The sequence below is a fragment of the Rhamphochromis longiceps genome, linkage group LG3, assembly GCF_057381845.1.
Source record: "Rhamphochromis longiceps isolate RC_006_pf linkage group LG3, R_longiceps_female_GT1.1, whole genome shotgun sequence".
Classification (NCBI taxonomy): Eukaryota; Metazoa; Chordata; class Actinopteri; order Cichliformes; family Cichlidae; genus Rhamphochromis; species Rhamphochromis longiceps.
Window position 1 is genome coordinate 71,487,479 of NC_140559.1, and position 24,098 is coordinate 71,511,576.

The 24,098-nt window shown below is 41.7% G+C and overlaps 1 protein-coding gene and 3 long non-coding RNA genes across 4 annotated transcripts in view; 3 read left to right on the plus strand and 1 right to left on the minus strand.

The window, feature by feature from the left end:
* Positions 1-1,738, plus strand: part of LOC146676658 (uncharacterized) — a 55,183-nt gene extending 53,445 nt beyond the window's left edge. The window contains exon 3 of the long non-coding RNA XR_014910574.1: positions 669-1,738. This is a non-coding gene — a long non-coding RNA (uncharacterized LOC146676658). The remainder of the gene's footprint in view (positions 1-668) is intronic.
* The window catches only part of LOC146676653 (uncharacterized), a 448,379-nt gene that overhangs the window by 157,553 nt on the left and 266,728 nt on the right, over positions 1-24,098 (minus strand). The gene's annotated exons all lie outside the window — the stretch shown is intronic.
* Positions 13,683-19,996, plus strand: LOC146676660 (uncharacterized). Its single transcript, XR_014910572.1, has 2 exons — positions 13,683-14,332; positions 18,230-19,996. It is a non-coding gene; the product is annotated as an uncharacterized LOC146676660 (long non-coding RNA).
* Positions 20,038-23,626, plus strand: LOC146676661 (carboxy-terminal kinesin 2-like). The gene is made up of 5 exons (XM_085400848.1): positions 20,038-20,103; positions 21,155-21,319; positions 21,451-21,589; positions 21,828-22,093; positions 23,582-23,626. The coding sequence occupies exons 1-5, from the start codon at positions 20,038-20,040 to the stop codon at positions 23,624-23,626; spliced, it is 681 nt and encodes a 226-aa protein (XP_085256974.1).

The following is a 24,098-nucleotide window of genomic DNA, read 5'->3' on the forward strand; positions in this document are numbered from 1 at the left end:
GAGTGATGGAGTGAGTGGGTGGTGCTGTCAGCAGTACTGTACTAAACACAGTCAGTATGAAACAAAGATCCAGTGTTTCCTGTAAAGCTGCAGCTTCTCAGTGAAGCTGTGAGAGGAGAATGGTGACAGGCTTCAGGATTGGACACAAACACTTCCTGTTTCTGACCTTTATGGTCACCATGGTAACGGCTGACACGCTCTGATCAAACACTGTCAACAGCCAATCAGCTCTCTGAACAAAGCAGCACGCAGACCAATGACTGCATTCATTTCCAAGTTTAAAGCAGTGAAGAACACAGTCTGTAGGTGAGGAAGAATTTAGTGAGAGCAGATGTTTGGATGGAATTCCTCCAGTTAACAGCTGGAACCGTCCATCTGGATTGTTGGGCTTGTTGTTGGGGTTCCTACAGAGCTCAGAGTGGACACACCAAGGTTCTTCTAATGAATGAAAGTCCAAACTCAAACTAGGAGGGAAAAACATTTTCATCAACTTCAATAAAAATCCTAAGATTAGAAAAAGTGAAGCAACAATGAGTCCTAGTACAGTCCCAGCACTGAAGTCCCTGCTGCTCTTTATACTGGATGTGCTGCATCACTGACTGACAGCTGATGAAGAGTCTCTGGAAACACTCGTTTATCTCCTCTGCTCTTCCTTCTTCTCTCTGCAGGTGGAGGCGATGATGGTAAACAGGACGGTGTGTGTGCTGAGAGAGGAGGAGCTGTGTCCTGATGATCCAGAGAGGTTGAAGCAGCAGCAGCTTGTGTGTAGAGACGCTCTGACTGGGCCATGTTACTGGGAGGTGGAGAGGAGAGCTTCATCCAGCAGTGACTGACAGAGGAATGAGAAGAAGTGCAGATGACTGTCAGTGCTGCAGAGTGAACTGCTCTGAGAACAGCTCCACTGTCAGACACAATGTAGAGTCCAGCATCATCCCTGTGTGTCCCTCTGGATCTGACAGAGGATCATCAGTGTATCTGGACTGCTCTGCTGCTGCTCTGTCCTTCTACAGTCTCTGCACAGTCTCTGTCTGACTCTGGCTTCAGACCCTCCTGGATCAAACTCACCTGGAAAGACTTTCAAACATCACTCAATAGATTTGAATACAGAATATATTTGATATATACTGTAGATGTACTGTAGAGTTGCAGTATGTCACTTGTAAATACAGTCTGTGAGCAGCTGTGAGCTGAAAGATCTTTCTAGAAACAGGAAATGTTTTCACTCTTCTGTTGCTTTTTCATATATTTCCACAACATTAATATTGATCCCACCTGTCTCACCTGTTTCATGCTTTTATACATAATAACAGGACACGTGTGATCTGAGCGCTGCTGTGGTTGCTGTGCTGCACGTCTTCATTTAGATAACAGAGACATCTAGTGGTTCAGAGGGAGAACTGCAGGAGGTGGAGCTGTGTTTTAGCATGGAAAACTTTTTATCTTTTAGGCGCAGATACAAATATGACAAGTATCAGTGTGAGATACAAAAGGTCACATCAGTCAGCAGAGGGAACAGTGATCACACAGCAATGTAAGAATAGAAACATAACAGTGAATCTGGACATGTATACAGATGGAAGCAAACAAACAGGATGTAACACTACATTAAAGCCACAAATGTGAAGAAAACAAACACAAAGGAAAATATATTTGATCTCAGGAATCCAAATCAGATGCTTTAGAGCAGGGGTCGGCAACCCTGGGCACGCGTGTCACAGCTGCCACGTGAAGGGTTAACTGATGGCACGACCATAGCTGGACTGGCCATCGGGCATACTGATGGTGATTTTTCGTTTTTAATGGGCCAATGATGTTTTTTTATTTTTTTGTAACGGTATAAACAATGAAAGATGGCGGATTGGCCGGATGCTGGTCGATGTGTAAAAATAAGTCAGTTGTTTGGTGGTGGCTATGGCGGAGCTTCCACAGAGGCAGCAGGTGGATGAGGGAAAGGGGAGGCAGGAGGAGCAGAGACCCGAGGCGGCCGCCGGTCCGAGTGTCAGGTGAACTGAACTTCAGGTAAGAAGTTATGACCTGCAGTCTGTCTGGGTCAGACATAAACCAAGTTTAGGTGCAGTTTATTTTCCTTGTGCTGACTTTTTACAGTCAGTTATAATAACTCCCACTCAGAGGAGACCAGAGATCACATTAACATGTGTGTCTCTGTATTAAGAAACATGACATATTGGCCCAGTTTATTTTTCTTATCATTGTTGTGAGGAGACCATAAATAGCATTTGTATTTTCTGTTGTACAGTTCATTTGCTGTTATGGATAAAAAGTCTTTCTTTGTTTCAAAATAGCTGATAAATATTCGCTGATAGCTGCAAACATCTGCGCACAAATATAATCCTATGAAGTGGTTCTATATAGTGTGTAATTTATTGCTAATGCAATCATATGGCACATTGACTTCTGAGGAAATGTTAGATGCACTCATCATCAGAAAGGTTGCCGACCTAAACCAGGGGGTTTAGAGCATCTTGGAGTTTTTGTGGTTTGTTTTCTTTAAGTCATTTCACAGATTTTCTCTATAATTTCAATTCCTTGAATAAAACAACAAACTTAGGGGATGATTTTGTAATCCGACTTTATGTATGAAAGATTTGACTAAACATAAAACAATCTTCCAACTCAGTCGTCATTCTTATCTTGTGAAATCAAACCAAATGTTCTGTTGTCTCTAAATCAGGGATTGATGAAATCTTTGGTTGCATCCATTTATGAACATGTTCTCATTCATATTAAATCGTAGTCTAAGTCCTTCTTTAGAGGGATAAATGTCATTCATTATCTTCAAATGTGTTTCTGTTGTTTTGGGGGGAAGTTTGAAGTCCATTGTTCAAAGTCTGTTAATGAAACTTTATGAAGTTTATGTAGGATGTTTTTCCCATTTTGTATTTGTTTGAATTATGATGTATTTCTGACTCTTGCTGCCATGATGCCAGGTCTCTCTTGAAAACAACATTTTTAATCTCAATTAAATTTTCACCTGGAGAAATAAAGATGATAATAATAATTTTGTCTTCAGGGAATCATTTCTCTGTAAAACAGCTTCTTCTGAAACTCTTGTTACATTTCTTGTTTATTGTTTGCTGGTTTTAGAAAAATGTCATCGTCTCTGTGTGAACTTAAACTCTACATGTGGTGTCAGCTATAAACGAGCTCTAGAGTCTAATAACGATGCTTTTATTATTGTCTGGTATCCAACCTAACCCTGGGCCTCTGGCTGAATGTGAAACACCAGCAGATGTTAAAAACTGTCTGGGTTACACGTGCATCACGTCGTGTGCTTCCTAACATGGATATGATTGGAATCTGGGCCTGTTCAAGCGGTGCTGGTATCATTGTTGTTTCTGAGACTTTCCAAATCTTTACTGGATAAAAACGTCTTTCAGATGGATGATTTTCATTGGGACTGGCTTTCTTCTGTGTCTGATGATTTTAAGGCACGCTGCTTGTTTTTAAAACTGACTCAAATTATTTAAAGCCTCACATGCCTTGATCCTAAACACCCAGATAAATCTGCTCTTATTGACCTTTTTAACTAATATGCTGCGTAAGTTTTCCACATCTGCAGTTTTTGCCAACGACCTGAGTGATCACTGCATAGTTGGTGCTGTGAGAAACACTAAAATCTCACGCTCCGAGCCCGCATCAGTTTGAACTGGGGTCGTATTAAACAGGCTGACAATGTCAGTTTGGGAACATTTACAGGAGAGTTGTGTCTACTTTGTGGACAGACACGCCCCTTTTTGCCAGGTCAGGGTGAAAGGTCGGGACAGGCCTGGTTTGGTTCAGTACCGGCCGATCTCCTACATGAGAGAAACCAGGCCTGGGCAGGAAGTCTGGCTCTGATGCTGATTGGCTACGTTTTCATTAGCTGTGTAATCGGATTACTGCCTCCATCATCAAGATGTAACTATTTTTTACTTTAACGACTGACAGTCCAAACGACCGTAGGAGGTTTTGGCAAACTATAAAGTGTCTCTGCCAGCTGTGACTCCTCAGAGCTTCCTCCTCACTTAAATATCGACTCCACTCCTGTGTCAGACAAAACTGAAATGTTGCTTTAACAAACACTTTGTTGCTTCTTGTTCTTTGTTCAGCACAGTATCTGATGGTAAACCTCTTGCACACAACTCTGCTCGTAGTTCCTGCTTACTGATACCTTTTCCTTCACACCTGTCACAGTAGAAGAGGTTTGTAAGGCTTTGAATAGCCCCAACACCAGAAACTCGTCCTCACAATCGTTCTCCTTCCTTCTTGCACTTGGCTGCAAATATCATAGCTGAGCCAGTGTCTTATATTTTTAATCTTTCTCTACAACAGAAGAACACCACTATACTCTGTGTTCTCTGGTTAACTGGTCCTCATTGGTCTTACACAGGATGGTCCATTAGTATCATTTTATCTATCAATCTGTTTCTGGGTTACTGCCTCCTATTCATCAGAGTACATGTTAGGCAAACAGTTTAGTCACAGCCTGCAGTCTCAGGACATCATTACATCCACTGTTCCATCAGTTCATGCAGAGCTTGGGAAGAAGGCGTTCTCCTTTTCTGCTCCGTCTTCATGGAAAACATAACCGAAGGATTTAAGGCTCTCCGTTGATTTCACTTGCAGACTTCAAAAGACGTACACATGTTTTTGTGAAACCATCTCTGGGAACTTGTTCTCGTTTTTAATGTGACTGAGTACATTACACAAACTTTTCTCTTATTGTTGTAATTTTAATATGTGTGTCTGGAACAGGTCTCTCTTGTAAATGAGACATTGAGTCTCAATGAGCCGACCTGTATAAATAAAGCTTCAATTACAAAGTCCTTTGTATAAAAGCTCCTTCAGCTGCCAGTGGGACGTGCTGTGGCACTATCGGTTGCAGAGCCTTTATATTGTTAGTTAGAAACTACAAATATAATGGCTCACTGTATTTCAGAATCAGAGAAACTTTATTAATCCAGGAGGGAAACTGAGTTGTCATAGCAGCAAATATACAAGAAACAACAAGCACTCATATAAAGTGAGTGTAGAAACAGAGTTATGATAAATAAATATTCAGATAAATAATATCAATATATAATATAAATAATCTATAATCCAGTTTTGAGTTCCCTCCCCAGACACCTTAACGCCCACTCACATCCTGGGCCATCTGACCTCAGGAAATCACATGATAGGGTGGGGCCAGGTTTCACAATGAGCTCACCCGAAACCCTGGCTGATTAGGACCCCCACCCGCTTTCACACCTTGGCTCATGTGATTACGTAGAGGATCATCAGGGGGTCCTTTGTCCCTCTTTGGGGGGAAACTCCCACTGGGTTTAAATCTGGGACTCCCCACCAACTGACCCTTAGAACTGAAGAAGCTTCTCAGATGAGAGGTGAAACGTCTTCAAGCAACTCAAAGAAGTCCAGACGCTTTTCTTTGCAAGCTCCTTAGTCTACAATGACCTGGATGACTGAGAACCGTCACAGACAACTCAGTCCCATATTTTAGGTTATTCTGAATAAATCGTTCATGCCCTCTCTTTGGAAAGAAGCTGTTGTGGTTCCTGGTCCTAAATCTAGTCGTCCAAAAGTTCTAAACGACTTCAGGCCTGCTGCCCTCACCTCAGTCTTTGAAAAAATCATCAGAAATGTGATTATGGAAGACACTGAACTTCAGCTTGATTCAATGCAGATTGCACATAAGCCCAATAGAGGAGTGGAGGACGTGCTTTTGATTCTACTTCACCTGATTGTCAAACATGTAGAGAGTAAAGGACTTCAGTTCATCGATTTCTCTGCTTCTTTCAATAACACAGCCCCAGATTTGAATCAAAAGACTTTTAGAACAGTTTGAAATCCGGACAAACCTGAGCAAGTGCAGTCATATAAATATCTTGATGACAAATGCTATTATTTTTCTGTAAAGCAAATTGACCTAAAAGTAAAGTAACCTTGATATGTCAGGATGTAGATGTCCCACCCAACAACGTCACCCAGCCCTGAAACATCGGTACTGTTCAAGGCAGCATTGCTGTCCACACGTCCATCAGAGTGTTTCTTTGGACTTCATGGTGTTGCTGCTCCCAGTATTCTCTGAGACAACCTCTGAGGCCGTCACAGAGCAGCTGTATTTGTACTGACATTACATTACACACAGGTGCACTCTATTTAGTCATTAGCACTCATCAGGCAATGTCTATGGGCAACTGACTGCACTCAGACCAAAGGGGGCTGAATAATAATGCACATAACAATTCTCTTCACTCTGCTGACAAGAGATTCAACCCCCACTATGAGCACCTTCTAAAGAGCACCATTGAAAGTATCCTCACCAACTGCATCACTGTGTGGTATGACTCCTGCACTGGGTCCTGCAGGAAAAATATGACAACGGGTAGTGAGAGCAGTGGAGAGGATTGCAGGGTCCTCTCTTGCCTCCCTCCCCAGGAGATCTACTGTGCCTGCCTCATTCGAAAGGTCCTCTTCATTACAGGTGACTCCACTCATCTCTTCAACAGCGTCTTCAGTTTGCTGCCATCAGGAAGGATACTGAAGAGACCTTTTGACCTTTACATTTTCGTTAATATCTTTAAAACAGAAGCAGCAGAAACGAGAATTTTAGCAGCACAAACCAGCACAAGCGTAGCACAGTTGATTGACACCAGTTTTGTTTGATTTAATTAATGTGGGGGGGCTGGTTGACCTCTGGGGACCTCTAGAAATTTTCTTGAATATCTTTAAAATGATAGCAGCACAAACAAAAATTTTTACAGCACAAACGTAGCATAAACGTTTGATACCACTTTTGTTGGATTTGAAGAAGGTGGGGGGTCGCGGGAAAAACCAGCAAAAGAACTCGAGCAGCCGGGCTATGTAAAAGGTGTAGGGGGGCATGTTTGCGGTCACGTCCAGCGGGTGTGTGGGCTGTTTGAGTCATCTGTTACCAGGCAAACTCCAATGCAGCAGGCTGCTGAACACACACAGGCCTCCTGCATCCTCCTCTTCAGCTCTGCTTGCCCGATATCGTGACCTAAGCAGGGTCGGGCCTGGTCAGTACTTGGATGGGAGACCGCCTGGGAATACCAGGTGCTGTAAGCTTTTGCACTTCCACACACAAACTGCAGAGGGCACTTCTGCTTGTGCTTAGAGGCATGAGAAGTTAACATTTATGGGTGATAAAATCCTTTTTCTATATTTTTAACATGAGAATATCAGTTTTCCATCTTGTGTTCCAGAGTAATCGGACAAAAGACAAACGTAGAACAAGGAAAAAAGAGGCCAAGTGTCTCACCTATAAAACAAAATGACTGTTTTCTGAATAGTCTCACACAGATAAACATTTGCAGGGAATACCTTTTCCTTCAAAACAAACGTCACAGACTGTGTTTTTCTTTACTGATTGTATTTGAGTAGAAACTCAGATTAAAATGGCATCAGTGCTCATAAAATGATTTAACTGTAAAAGTAGGTGTAGTGGATCACTTTGCATAGATCTAGATAAAAGTGCTGTAAGCAAAGACTACAGTGGTCATTGAGCAGCTGTTCCTATAATGTGAATCTGGGATAAAGGCACAGATTATTTGTTTGCCTTTGTTTCCTGGTTCTTTCTTTCTTATCCAAATGGAAAAAGAGAGCATAAAAGTACTGTTTACAAGCAGCTTATCTATCTCATTGTGCCCACTATCATAAAATCTTGGTTGACTGAGCACTGAGCCATCTACCACTCGAAATTGAACCTGTGTGGGACAACAACAAAGTCCAGTATACTAAGTTTCAGTAATGTGCAGTTTTTTCTGTGGAAGATGTAAATCTAAATAGATGTCCTATTGTATGCATAATATACCACTGAACTTTATAAAACAACTTCTAAAAGCAAATTTCGATTTATTTTAGATTTTCTCAAATCCAAACAGTGCTAAAAGCATGCACACAGTCAAATATTTTTCATACGAGGTGCTGAAGGTTCTGCAATGTTCTGTCAGTGCGCCCCAGGGCAGCTGTGGCTACAATGTAGCTGCCATCACCAGTGTGTGAATGTGTGAATGATGTATCTGTGGCTTTTTGTCACACTTGGAAACCACGGTGTTGTGCAGCTATTTGCCTTGTTGCAGGGTTTTTAAAAAACTGCAGTTTTGATTTTAGTGAAAGACACCGTCTCATGACTCATTGAGTGCCGCGACTGACAAGCCAATCCGTGGCCTGCAGTCTGACGATGTCACATTTCCTGACTGCTTGGAACCCCGACTAAGTCGTCCTGTAGCCCACATCATAATGTTTCCATCTCTCTGCTTGACTGCGGGGATGCTATTTTTTGCATCACACTCCTATTTCAAAAGGTCAGTTAAAGCCACATAATTGGAATTTGGTTTCATCTCCCCACAGCACTTTCTCCAAAGTCTTCCCTGAATCATTTAGATGTTCACTGGCACTTGAGATGGGCCTATACATGTTTCTCCTTGAACAGGTAGCTACCCTATGTTAGCCTAGCTTTCTATCACTGATGCTCTGTGTGTATGCTGCTGCCTCTCTCTCATGTTACTTAAAAAATTAACCCCACAGCTTCAATAACCGTATCTAAAAATCTCTCAGTGAACGTTACGGTTGTAGGTTTGGAAACATTTTGGGGTAGCCAGTGTTAAATAGAGACAGGGCCACATTCTTTATCTAGTCATTGTAATGAAAGAAGCACATTAAAAACTATATGAGAGTTTGCTTTTAACAAGCATGTAATGACTCTACTTAGTTTAGGTAGTCTTAGGGAGTCAAACTGAAAGTAGCATTTTGTGGATGTTTTCCCTGCTGCCCGATCCCATCAGTCTCTTAAAGCATCATTTCTTATGCGCCCTGGTGTGACAGTGGTTTCATGGCGCTACAGGTTACCTGAGCACATCAGTTATATTACGGTTAAAAACCAGTGCCCGGCCTTCCAGTGGGTGTTCGACCCCTCGTGCACAGCTCAGGAGTCTAAACGACCCAGCAGTTATGGACATGTGTGTTTTTGGTGTGCTGTCCCTCGTTCTCCCTGCTTGCAGGTATATCTGTGTGTGTGTGTGGATGCCGGAGTTTCTGAGAGCACCTGTTTACAGGCACCTTCAGGCCTGGTGGGTGTGGCCCTGCCAGGTGGTTGGCCACACTTGAAGACCATCACACAGCTGATCAAGCCTTGTCGGAGGAGCTACTTAAGAATGCGGTGGCGCTCTCTCTGACGCTGGATCATTGCGTGACTTCACGTTAGTCTCTCGGCCAGTCAGTACGGATAGTCTGCCGCATTGTATGTGTCTTACGGCTGCCTGTTTGTTATCTCCCCAGGAGAAGCGTGGAGACGAGAGGGCAGCGAGCACGGGGTGCTCAGACACTGAGGAGCGGAGACAAGGAACACTAGCACTGGGAAGAGGACATTTCACGGGAGTCGGGAACGCACTGCGGATTTATTGTTATTTTCCATTCACTGTAAATAAACGCACTGCTTGCATTCAGAGCTCCGTGCCTGGCTCCTCCTTCCTCACATCCCCACGGTTGACGCTGGCCAACCGTGACAAATAGCTTTTCTTAGATTCATTATTAGTTCAACATTGACAAATAGTAGTTGACTAATATCAGGAGCCAAAAAGAAAACAAAAAACAAACTAAATAAATATTTCAGACGCTGAAAATAAATTATTACGGTTGTTTAAATTTGCTGTCAGCAAGTTAGGTCTAATGCATGTAGTCAATCTAATGAATCAATATTACATGTAAAAAGTACAGAACTGAAAATGAAACTAAAATATAACGGTAAATGAACTGGTTCTTGTATAAAACCTTTCTACTCTCTACAACTTGCCTCATTCATGCACTCACTTTTTTCTATGCTTTTTCTCTGTAAGTGCTTTCTATCTAACATTAATACGCATTCATCCTCCCGATGGATGCATCGGAGAGCAACTTGGGGTTAGCGTCTTGCCCAAGGATATTTGGCATGCAGGCTGGAGCAGGCGGGGATTGAACCAGCAACTTTCTGATTAGTAGGTTTCCTGCTCTACCTGAGCTACAGACACCCCAATTTGTGGTGCTCTGGAAACAACACGTTCTCATCCCAACAGGTAACGATGCTATGTGACAAATCATCGGTATGTGTAAATGTGTTTTTTGTTCTAATCATGAATCGCTTTGTAAAACAAGACCTGATAGGGTTAAGGTTAAAGTTATGGTTAGAGTTAATGTTAGGGATAGGGCTGGAATGGACGGCTGGAGCCTCTCCTCCAAGTGTGTGTTACTGCCGCCATCAGCATTCTGTTGTATTCTGTTGTCTGCTTTTCTCTGTAAGCGCTTTGAGCCTGTACTTTTTTGCTTTAGCTGAGTAATGAAGTTGAATCAGTACTTTAACTTTCACTGGAACAATAGTATTTTTACTTCTACTTAAGTGGAGAATGTCTGATCTTTTGCCAACTCTGGCCGTCTCTCAGTCTTGGAATACCCACTTGTTGTCCAGCGGTGTCCTGGGAATATGGGAACTAGACAGACTGGGGAAACAATGGGAGGAGACACAAAGATGGAATCACTTTTACCATCTTTTATGTATTTGCTGGTCGTCTTATTTCTTCTATTTTGCAAGCACAGTGTTGCAATCATTGTCTTTGTGGTACAATGACACAGGTAGAATGCAGGTGTTTTCATGTAACACGATGCCAGAAAGATGAGTAATGTGTTTTGAAGAGAAGATAAAACATCATGTTTGAACAAAGATAAGCAGCAGACACGTCTGTGTGTGAGTTGTTCAGGTTCAGTAAGAAGGTAATATGTCTGCAGAATTTGTAATTCTTATGAAGATATTGCTTGTACAATAAATAAAATCCCTTTAACTTCTTCTGGAGAGTGTCTTTATATATTTAGTCATTTTGGGGCGATCCTTTATTTAGTAGTAACTCTAGTCGGGGATATATATCAGAGTTTACTTTCAGATATGAGCATTGTGTTCCCTGTGGATGAATGAATGAATTATTTATTTATGTAATTTTTGAAAGACTGGCTCATGTAAAATCTCTGAAAGTATGACAAAGCTCTCCTGTTACACTTTATGGACACCTGAGCGTCACCATGAGGGCCTGTCTTTATTCACTTTATTCACTGAAATCCACTTTTATAATGAATTCACAGTAATCACTGACACCTTCAGAGCATTACATTCATTAAAGACGTCTTCTACACCTACTCTTCCAGATGACCGACACATGCTTCAACCACTGCAGGTTAACCAGCCACTCATCAGTAAAGCAAAAACTAAATGTAAATGTCCTCATGTGGAAAAGACTGAAACACAACTCCCATATATCACTAATGTAACAGATCCATTTAGGGAGAGTGAGAACACTAGGCTGGATGTGGTTTAATGCAGGAACATTCATCATGTCTTCAGTTCAACAAATCATTTACATTGAATATGTGAGCTGGATGGTTACACGACACAATGTGATTGTCAACAATAACTGCAATGAACGCTGGTTTGAGGGCGGAGTCAAGGAGGCCATTTACGTGAAAAGGGAAAGACCCTCTCTGAATCAAGGAGGGGGCCTAAGGGTACATCTGTCACCATCTTACAATGCTGTGATTGCAGCCGTCCTCCAACTCTCTGTGAATGGTACTCAAGACCATTGATCAGTGGTTGTTGATCAATGGTCATGAGAATTTGCATAATCATGATTAAGGAACTGACCTCCCAGCCCATTGTTCCTTCAGTCGGCTGGTTTCTCTGACTGAAAACGCTACGTCCAGAAGAACAGAATCAACTTTTGGAGATTTACTTCCCTGATGATTGAGCACGCATCAAGACCTTTTAATCAGGCCAACAAATATCTTGTACTCAATTTTAGCAGCAGCCATTGTGACACTGATGATAAAACTTGTGTAAAAGTGCGAAGCTGTAAAAAAGTAATTATAAAAAAGCGTTTTTGTAGCTGAATGTTACTGGATAGCTGTTTCATCTGTAACACATCAAAATAACCTGCTAAGGTTTAATAGGCTATAAGGAACACACTCACTTCCTGAGCCCTGGGCAATAAGAGACGTTTTGTGTTTTATAATTTATTGATATGTTTGATCCTTTCTGAGCTGCGTTAATGAAGCAGTCATTAGAGCACCATGTCCGCTAGAATAGTTCTGTAGTTTGATGCTTGAGTCGTTGCAGACTTGTTGAAACTCCCTCACCCGTCAAAGCAGCGTCTTTGTTATTCGAGTCCAGCAGATGGCAGTGTTTCACTGTCTGACGGCTGTCTGAAGCTTCAGCTGGATTATCCGTTTTCATGTTTGATTAGAGGTTTGTGTGTGTGTGTGTGTGTGTGTGTGTGTGGGTTTTTAGCCACGAGTTGTCCACGATAAAGCATATTGAATGGCCTGTCTAATATTTTTAGAATTCTCCTTTGGGTTAGTTTCATTACTCAATCGGGACATTTATTTGGAAAAAGAAAAAAAGAGGGGAAAAAAAGAAAAAAAAAAGAAAAGAATTAAAAATAAATAAATCCTCATAGTTTACATTTACAAATATCAATACTGAATGTTACGTCCCTCTGCAGCTTCTAATCGTCTCAGTGTTTTCAGCTGGTGCTAATTGGCCACAACCTGGTTTTCCATTTTAGGATTGTTATGATATTTTGATACCATAGTAGCATTTACAGGATATTGTTTTATACAGGAAAACTGTTACTCAATATGGCCCATCTACTAGTTGTTTTTCTCTTTCTCTGTGACCCAAGAATTAATGTGTAGGACTCACAAGCTGGTACCCCAAGGTCGAAAACACCACAGAGATGAGACCACTTCCTTACTCCCATCCTCCCTTTTTCTTTATCTCCTGGAAAAGGCTCGTTAAAGGCCAGGTGGTTTGTTTCAGAATTCACTAATGAAAGAACTCTGTATTTTATGTCTAGGAGTGTATTTTGCTGGGATGATCATAAATTATAGCTGAACTGATAAACTACACAAGGGATACTTTGCTCAGAAGGCAGGAAGACGTTTCCTTATTTAGTCTGTACCGGTTTGAACTGGGAAAGCTGACACACAAACCTTTTTTCCTCTATATAAACTGCTGTGTATCAAATAAACCTTTGAGTCGATTGGGAAGGCAACCTAAAGCAGTCTCTGTTTTCTTGTTCTCCCAAGCTGCTCCCGAGCTCGTACTAACACGCTGAATGGCATACCTGAGTGTTACTTTAAATAATTAGGAATCTTAGAAGGAAAGGACAGAACTCTGCTTATCGCTCGTGCCTTGGAGGGAAAACCGGGATGGACATTTTTTCCTTCAATTTGGTGTCAGAAGTGGGATGACTGACAGAAGGTAAATATGCGTCTTTCATATTTATATAAAGACCTATTATACCTCTCTCAGTGATCGATCCATAAAAAAACGGGATATGCTGACGAAGTTTCACTTAGTGATCCAGAGAGATACACTGACGACTTCCTCAGTCCCCGAATAAAGTAAATTAACCCTTGTGTGGTGTTGGTGGACACAGGAAGTTGCCTGTTGTCTTGAATATTTTAATTTTGTTTAAAAAAAAAAAATAATAATAATAATTAATTGTTTAATTAAACGTACGTTAAAAAGTGAGAAGTTGCTCACTCAGAAAAAGTGACACAGGAAGTTGCCTGTTGTCTTGAATATTTCTCGTTAAGTGAGAAGTTGCTCACTAAAAAGTGACACAGGAAGTTGCCTGTTGTCTTGAAACGCACGTTAAAAAGTGAGAAGTTGCTCACTCAGAGAAAGCTAGTAAATAATTAAATTTAATTTTGTTAAAAAAAAAAAAAAAAAAAAAACGAAAGAAAACTGAAAACGGGTCTCACAGACCCGATTACCATACAAGGGTTAAAAGCAGTAAATTAAAAGCAGAAAGACACAGGAAGTTGCCTGTTGTTTTACGAGAAGTTGCTCGTTAAGCGAGAAGTTGCTCGCTAAGTGAGAGTTGCTCACACAAACAAAAATTGCTAGCAATAAATTTAAAGTGACCTCAGCTGTGCCGCAGCGAAAATACTAACATAAATCCTTCAAGCGTGTAAACCCCTCTGGAAATCACTGAACATGGGTCAGAATTATTCAAAGACCACAGACAGGTCCGATAAAAAATCTAAAGTACCTGTAAAACCAAAAAATTAATAAAATACAAAATAAAGTCTCAAATAACGGCTCAGTATAACTCCCATTTCCGGTTACGTGTAACCTACGTCCGCGAATCGGTGAAGACGTCCATGATCACGTATCCAGAACATGCGGGAGTGCTTATGTGACTGACTTTGTTTACAACTTAAGAAGTTCAATGCATTCTAATTTATTTCCGGAGCCTTATCCCGAACGATTATCGCCAGAAAACAGGTCAGTAGAAATGTTGAATATCATTTGTGATAAGAAAAGTAGTCTGCTTAAAAAGTCCTGTAGAAAATATATGACAGAATGCCGCGACGTGATGCATCAAATGTTACCACTATGGAAAAAGGGACCGGAACCAGGTGTAGATGCTTTAACATCAAATAAAACTAGTGCAGGCTCTAGCAAAGAAAATAAATCTACTGCGGGAAAAGCTAGTCTTGCATGCTCAGCCATTCAGCCTACAGCCCCGCCGCCTTACGAAGATGAGACCGAATTAATAGTTGCTGCCGCAGCCGCATGCAAACAACGTCAGCGCTTTGATCCAACCAGCTTAAAAGACAGTGACAAAAAACCTGAATCACATGCAACGGGTCTCAGCCACCTAATTGAACAAGATCAGGAAAAACAATATATACGCCGCGAGGAAGAATTAGCAGAACATAGAAAGAGAGAAAAACTTTTGAAAGAAGAATGTGAGGAACTTATGAAAAACAATTTAGACGACTATGAAGAAAAACTTTTGCATCAGGCAGTGTCCACAATAGACACCCACATGAAACGCCACGATATCGTAGCTAGAGGTTTAGAGGTAGCTAAAGAAATACCTGTTACCCGAACTTTAATAAAGACTTATCTAAAAGGAAAAAAGGAAAAACAAAGCCGGAATGACAAAGGTCCTCACGCCAACACTCGCGGTAGTAAACAAACAGACCCAAAGCATGATAAAGCATCCACAACTGCAGAGTTTTTGTGGGTAAATAATGACAAAATCACCAATTTCTTTAAGAATCTAAAGAAATTCCTGCTAACAATGTCCAGAGACAAAATTGACTTAAATGCAGTAACTATGTGTAAACAGAAGCCTGATGAATCTATCCTAGTATTCATAAAACGCTTTATGCACTGTTGGACAAGCTAGAGGTGCAAATTTAGCTCAGTTTTCCAGCAGCCGCAGACACCCAAAGCAAAAATGAATTTGTGTATTTAATTTAACACAAAGGGTGAAATGTTTGCTGACACTGATAACAGCTTATGTTTTCTCTGCCCTATGTACCGACATGATGGAGAAGGAACATCCTCTGTGTCAGCTGGACCCTCAGCAGAGAATGAACTCAACATCCTTTTTGTCCGGTACTCTATGTCACACACTGTGCCAAAAAAAACGTGTACAGACGCCACTACCAGGTAATCCCATGACTGGGAGCCACACTTTTGTTTCTCTCACACTGTTCAACAACATGATAACTGCTCACACAAGTGAAGGTCAAACAGTGATTTTGTCACATAACTCAGACATAGGTTATGATATAACTACACCATGTCGTCACATAGATCTAACCTACCCTATCCACTGTACTGTTTCTGCACTTATGTTGCCAGCTGAATACCAGAATATGACATTGTGGTCAAAAAGTGAGAATGATATAGGATTTATTGACTGTACACTTTATCACGTACACCTATTAAAACACAACAAGCCAGTATATGTCAAGCAACATCCCATTTCTGCCGAAAAAGCCGCAGCCCTAGATGTCATGATAGGAGATTTATTGACTACAGGAGCAATAAAGCCCACACTCCTGTCAATCCTGTGCCAAAGCCTAACAAACCTGTCGTATGGCGTTTCATACAAGACTTAAGGCAAATTAATGCAGTCAACATTCCTCTGCCACCTCTCGTTTCAGATGTTCACAGCATATTGATATGCATTGCATCACACATAGAAATAAGCAGTACACTTGGACTCGTTTGCCCCAAGGCATGATAGACAGCTCTGCTGCTTTCTCAATGGTGCTTCACTCCTCCAGGGCTGCACCCTGATCCACATGTGGATGACCTCCTCCTCTGTGCTGAAAGTGAAAAACTATGTCAAACTGCTACACACATGCTTCTCCAGCACCTCCAACAGACTGGCCACAAAGCATCAGCAAAGAAAATGCAGTACTGTCAGACTTCTGTTCAACATTTGGGATTCACACTGTCTCACGGAAAACGTTCCATGACTGCAGACAGGGTCAAAGCTGTGACCTCCGTCCCTCGTCCCACTACACAGAAGGAAATGTCGTCCTTCTTAGGCATGGTGAACTATTGCAGACAGTGGATACCAGACTGTTCTTTTCATGACCACATTCTGCGTGACTGTTGTAAAAAAGAGAAGCCTCCTCGAATACTGTGATCCACAGAAATGACTGCCTCTTTCAATGCATTAAAGGGAGTGCTGACCTCCGCCACTCAAAGGTGCTGCCTGAATTGTTCAGGAATGCCGGCCTGCCTGAGGGCAGTAGCAGCTTGCTCTATCATGATAAGGGACTGCGAGAAGCTCACACTCTCACATGACACTATTCTATACACCAATCACCAGGTCACGACCATTCTAGCAAACATAACTACACAACATATGCAAACCTCACCATAAAAGCGAGCAGCACACCTGATTCGCCAGCACATTTATTGATCCTATGCTGTGTTCTTCTGACCGACAGGATGGCTCAGACAGGCTTGACGATCATGACTGCATGACACGTATACAGGAATCCACAGCACCACGTCCAGATTTAGAGCAAACACCTATCCCAGACTCAGCCACGGTTTATGTGGACGGGTCCTGTTCAAGGCCAAGAGACAACTCATTTCTTTGTGGCTATTCAGTGGTGACATTGCCTGACATCATACTAGAGGCTCACTCATTACCATTTCACTCAGCACAAAAAGCAGAGCTCATGGCTTTAATACGCGCCTGTGAGCTCCATTTGGATAAGCATGTGACGATTTACACAGACAGCCGCTATGCATTTGGCGTTGTGCATGACTTTGGCACATTGTGGAGACAGAGAGGATTTAGATCTGCTGATGGAAAATAAATTGCTAAATTCTGATTTTGTTCAAAGACTTTTTCAGGCTATACAGCTGCCATCGGCCGTTGCAGTTGTAAAAACGAAAGGACACAGTACAGCTGACACAGACGAAGCAACAGGTAATGCTCTAGCAGACGTGACAGCCAAGGCTGCAGCTGCATCACAGCTCCCACCTCCGCAGGAAGTATTATCTGTGCCCCTACAGCTGCCACTTGTTACACTCCCAGACTATTTAGACACAAATGTTGATTTAAAATTCATACAAGAGCAAGCCTCTGCATCTGATTACACCTATTGGGAGAATAATGACTGTACCTTAGATGACAGAGATGGCTTATACAAAATCTTAAGGGTTTGATTGCCCTCCCATATTCCCTGCTGCCAGTCCTTGTCCGACATTTTCACGGTGTGAGTCATGTCGGACAAAGAGGGGTAATAGGGGCAATAAAATCAAGATTTGTAATTGAGAAAACATTGCATGCAGTAAAAAGCATATTAGCAACCTGTCTAACATGTGCGCGAACTAATGTAGGTAGCTCAAAAGCAAAACATCAGCATTTACCACAACCAGATTTTCCATTTCATACATTACAAATTGATTTCACACATATGCCAGCACAAGGAAGCATCAAGTACTTACTGGTAATAGTGGATCAATTTAGTAAATGAGTAGAAGCTTATCCAACCTCAAAAGAAACTGCAGAAGTAGTCTGTCAAAAGTTGAGCAATGAAATAATACCCAGATTCGGAATACCTCACCAGATTAACAGTGATAGAGGATCTTCATTCACATCAGAAGTAATTCAAAAGTGTGCTAAAACTTTAATGACCGGGGTCAAATTACTTCCTCAAGTCCTCTGTGAGATTAGAATGACTCCATCTGCAGTAACCAAATTATCTCCATTTGAAATAAGACTATTCCCAACACCATGGTCAGCTTCCAGAGGGGCACCGCTAGTAGAAGGTGATGTATATTGCATTGTCCACTGATGTTCACAACCTGGTAGAAAAACTGAATAATAACTATCAGAAAGTTTGTCTCTCTCAGCCTTTCCCCTCCACAGTTCCACCAGTGGAGACAAGGAGATGCATGTTGGAGAAATTGCTAAAACCAAGGACACTCTGGGAGGCCGCGCGTGTTCCAGCCCCAGACTGTACTGGCAGTGACGAAGAACCAGCATCCTTACGGACGGACAACCTCAGTGGATTCATGCCAGCAGGGTTAAGACCAGCCCAATCGGACCATCTCAGGCGTCGGATCAAGCAGACGACATCTCCGGCGAGCCAGCGCCCGGAACTAGAGCAAATAAACACACACGGGTAGATGACATCTCCGGCGAGCCAGCGCCCGGATCCAATGTACACACACACACAATCACTGATTAACACACAACGCCTGAAAGAACAACAACAAGGTACTCAAACATCCAGCAGGAACAGAAAGCCGGAAGTACCACATGATGTCTAACCTGATAAAGCTAGACTCATTCCATCCTGATAATGGAGAAAATGAAATGCCCATTGTCATCATACGACGCTTATTCTGTGTCTCTCGAACCTGGGACCAGGCCAGGAGACAACTGAAGAACTGTTTTTCTTATATACTTTCTTATATATTTAGGTTATTTATCATATCTATCGCATTAACCTTAGGATTTCTCTTTGCTATTTTGTATTGTAAACTGCAACCATGTTCACATTTCTGCAGGTCATATTTTGCTGACTATACCTCATGCTCCATTTTGCAAGACACCTACTTAATGCACTCCTCACGTTCCCTAAAATCAGTAAATGACAACATAGACGCCACTAATAAACCATTTTATGCACCCTCTAGAACAGGAGCTAACGCCTGGTATGAAAATGCCAGAACAGCCGCTCGTGATTTAGGAAACAGTAACTGTTATGTCTGTTCAAAGGCTAATCCAGAACAGGTAATAGTAGGATACCCCATATCCGGTTTCCCCCTCACTGAGGGACTAGAGAAAATCGGCGGAGATAATGCTCTCTTTAAAGACACTTTACAGTTGACTCTGAGCCCTCTCGACTGCCTACTTAGACACACACACACACACCAACTAACCCTGAGACTCCATTAGGCGAATTATTGAAGTTATCTAATGACACCGCAGGGACCTGCGCCCCAATGAAACGCCCTGAGAATAGGTTAAAGCCCTCACTGCCCTTAGGACAGATCCCTCTCCATTTTAATACTAGTATGATATGTCTGCGCAGACTAAAGTTAACTGGCCCAGACACACACATAGATTATACAAAGGATAACTATACATTCTTCTCTGACTCCCCAGGTGCACGCTGTAATGAGACATGGCTAGCTGTCTCTATGGCTGAAGTTTTATCATATCTGGAGGAACACACACACAGTTCAAGTTCGAGCAGAGACTCGATCATTGTTCCCACAGACGGTGTATTAAATGACACTGACTGGGGGGAGTTAGTTAAATCACACATGGTCACACGCCTAACTAGAGCAATCCCACATGCTTATTGGATGTGCAATAATACTCTTAGATTAGCTCTACCTGTTAATTGGACCGGTACCTGTGGTCTAGTAACCGTTGATGTATGCTGTACTTTCATTCCCAATAATACCGCTCCTAACGGTTCATTCACACAAGCTATGAATAGACTTGAAGCATTGCAGATAGAACTAATTGCCAATACAGGTCACGGTCAGTGGCTACATAAGTGGCTACAGGACACGTTTGGAAGATGGAAGGAACTAATTGTAGCCTTTGTAACCGTTGCAGCATGTTTTTGATGATTATTGTCTGTTGTGTGGTACCCTGTGTACGTTCAATGATAACCCGTATAGCTACTAGTACAGCTACTTCAATGTATTTGCAATTGGCACAAATTGACCCAGATTATGTGTCAGATGTCATCAATGATGATCCTGATGTATGTATTGAGCATTAGATTGTAAATTACTCGATTGTCTAAGAAAAGAATGACGTTTTCTTCTCTTTCTTTTCTTCTTTTTAAAATTTTGATATTAAGCTTCCTCAAAGGACTAGTTACATTTATGATTTGTCTCACATTTATGATTTGTCTTTATATTATGTTATTACATTCTGTCTTTATACTATGTTATCATTTCATGATAAAAGGGGAGAACTGTTATGATATTTTGATACCATAGTAGCATTTACAGGATATTGTTTTATACAGGAAAACTGTTACTCAATATGGCCCATCTACTAGTTGTTTTTCTCTTTCTCTGTGACCCAAGAATTAATGTGTAGGACTCACAAGCTGGTACCCCAAGGTCGAAAACACCACAGAGATGAGACCACTTCCTTACTCCCATCCTCCCTTTTTCTTTATCTCCTGGAAAAGGCTCGTTAAAGGCTAGGTGGTTTGTTTCAGAATTCACTAATGAAAGAACTCTGTATTTTATGTCTAGGAGTGTATTTTGCTGGGATGATCATAAATTATAGCTGAACTGATAAACTACACAAGGGATACTTTGCTCAGAAGGCAGGAAGACGTTTCCTTATTTAGTCTGTACCGGTTTGAACTGGGAAAGCTGACACACGAACCTTTTTTCCTCTATATAAACTGCTGTGTATCAAATAAACCTTTGAGTCGATTGGGAAGGCAACCTAAAGCAGTCTCTGTTTTCTTGTTCTCCCAAGCTGCTCCCGAGCTCGTACTAACACGCTGAATGGCATACCTGAGTGTTACTTTAAATAATTAGGAATCTTAGAAGGAAAGGACAGAACTCTGCTTATCGCTCGTGCCTTGGAGGGAAAACCGGGATGGACATTTTTTCCTTCAAGGATGAAACCTCTTCTCACCCACACTCTGCTATTCATCTCTGTTTTTATGTTGCGGCTTTTGAGCCGGGTCGTAACACTGAAGATTACAAAGATCAACATTAAGACCAGTCTGTGCATTCAAAGCAGTGACAGAAAAGAGTGTGGGGCATTAACCCCCACTCACTTCACAGTTCACGTTCACAGCGAGCTTCGTCGAAATTTACAATGAGACCCTGAGGGACCTTGTGTTCACCGGCAAGTCCAGCAAGAGACCTGAGCATGAGATCCGCAAGACAGCCAGCAACGAATTGACAATCACTAATCTCACCTATGAGCGGGTCTCCAATGAGGATCAGGTACAGCAGACAGACATCTGTAGCTCAGAACAAATTAATTTCAAATCTGCTGACAAATTGTTACCAAACTTTGAAAATACATCAAACTTTATCGATGCTCTATGTTTTAAAACGTTCCCTCGTCCTCTCAGGTTCTCCGTCTGATTGCTTTGGCCAATCAGAATCGCTCCACTGCCCAGACAGCCCAGAATGACCGCTCGTCTCGCTCCCACTCAGTCTTCCAGCTGGATATTGAGGGAGTTAATGCCGGCAGGGATGTCAAGTGCAAATGTATCACACTGGAAGTACCAGCATCAGGAATGTGGTTTCTTCTTTTTGGATCTATAATATTTAGTCTGGTTAGTTATTGTTACTGTAACCAGTGCAAAATCTGCTCTGATGACTCAACGTTAATGTTTGAGCCCCTGAGCGCTAAAAGAAGTGTTTTGTAAAGTATTAAAACTACCTTTAATGGAAGGAAAAACGGATCACTGCTTCCTATAAGAGTTGGTTTTCTCTGTGTGTGTAGCCACTCTGTGCCTGGTGGACTTGGCTGGCAGTGAGCGAATGGTGAAGAGCCAGTCTCAGGGTGACCGTTTCAAAGAGATGACCGCCATCAACAGCTCACTGTCCAACCTGGGCGTCGTTATCGCCGCTCTGGCCAAAAAGGTCTGCAGCTGCAGTTTCTGTAGTCTTAGATGTCACACCTGCTTTCTTTACATTTACAGTATTAATGATTTTTTTGGCCTTTGTGTTCCAGGAGACTTACGTAGCTTACAGGAACTCGAAGCTCACGTACCTCCTTCAGGGATGTTTGGGGGGGAAACGGCAAAACGTGAGTTTGTTGACATCACAAATCTTTATAATGACGACACATAAAACTGAAGGAATTTATCCCCAAAAAATATTTAACAGCGTTTGATCTCATCACTTCAGATTGTGACTGTTTATTCTTTGGCACTAATTTTGGATGTCTTTATTTGCAGCTTGATGTTTGTTAACATTGCTCCGGAGCCCGACAGCTTTGGGGAAACTCTGAACTCATTGAGGTTTGCCAGCAAGGTCAGTGCAGTCTTGTTTCCAGTGTTCATTGGACAGAGTACATTAATGATGTCCTTACATCAGCTGTTTATGGTAAACCAAAGCCATACTCCATATCCATTTTAATACCTTGGTGTGTAATTCATACTCACATTTTGTCTGAAGAGTAGGGATGTTCCTGGCGTCTTATTTACTAGTCGACTAATCGAGGGGGAAATAATTAGACTAACCAACTAATGTAAAACTAAGGAACATTCAGATATTGAGTTGATTTTCAGAACTGATTAATAGAAACTGTCAAACTAGACGCAGAGGTATCTTAAACCATTCATCACATTCTGTTAAATACAAATGAAAATGCATTACTACAAAAGATGTTCTATTAAAATATGACAATCATTTGAGAATCTAAAAGTACGTCTAAGTGTGGCGAGAATGATTCAGGTAATACATTATACAGCCGTTTTCTAGTCAGGTTGTGGGGGCAGCAGGAAGGACTACTCCTGACCACAGCTGATAGATGTAAACTGGCTAGCATGACCAAGGATGCTGGGGCCTCCTACTGGTAGGACGTGCCCAGCTGGAACAGCCTCCTGGCCAAGGTGGCTGTCACCTTTTGATGTGAAGGAGTAGTGACTCTACTCTGAGCCCCTCCCCCATTGACTTAACTGCTCTCCTAAAGGAGAGGTTTTCCACCTCTCAGGAAACTAATTTCCTCTGCGTGTATCTGCGATCTCAGTGTTAACAAGAAGATCAGGGTAGATTAATAGATTTATGGTGTTTCTCAACAACAGTGCACCATCTGGTGGTAGATCGCTGCCTAACATTTAGAACACAATGTACCAGCATTGGGCATCAATTAAAATGTTAACAATTAGATTGAACGACTGGTAAGTCTGATACAGACTAGTGACAATTAGTCGACTAGTCACATAAATCCCTGAGAGCCCACAGAAGTGGCCTGCACCATGTGCGTGGCTTGCTTTGCAGTTTAACCACCAAAACACTCGTCTGCAGTGGAATTTCTTTGAGCTAATCGATTCATTTATTTCATTTCTTCTTCTAATTAATGTGGAAAATGGTGGCAAAGGTGGCTGAAATGAGTGATTCCTAGAGTTACATGTCAGTTTACAGCATAGGGATTAAGTTTACAGTATAAATACCACTGAATTGTACAAGGATTTGAAGTTTCACTGTAACTTTAACATTTTTGACAATTTTGTTTTGTTTTCTCCCCCACAGGTGAACGACTGCGTCATCAGGACAGCGACTGCCAACAAAAAGTAGAATTATTAAAAAAAACCCTGAGTTTTCTACTTTTTAGGTTCATCTCAGGTTTCCACGCTGAGTTGGTCATGACAGTTGCCATGTGTGATGGCATGCCACACATGGTAAGCTCCACACCTCACCACCCGTTGATTCACTTTAGTTTAATTTACAGTCACTACTTTAAAATATTCCATTTATTGTTCAATATCGTTTCTTTATTAAATGTATTCATTTTTCCATCACACCTTCCAATGTTTATATGGTGTGCACACATATTAACCTTGCAAGGTCAAAGCTCTGTTTTATGTTATATTAATACATCTTTGTTTGAGTTACCTGGGGGTTGGTGTCTCCTCCTGTCTGGCAAAGGGCTGGGAGACCTGAAGTACTACTGACAGCCTAATTGGATTGCACCACATGCAGGTGAACGACTGCGTCATCAGGACAACAAAGTAGAAATTATTAAAAGAGTAACTTTTATATATGTGCG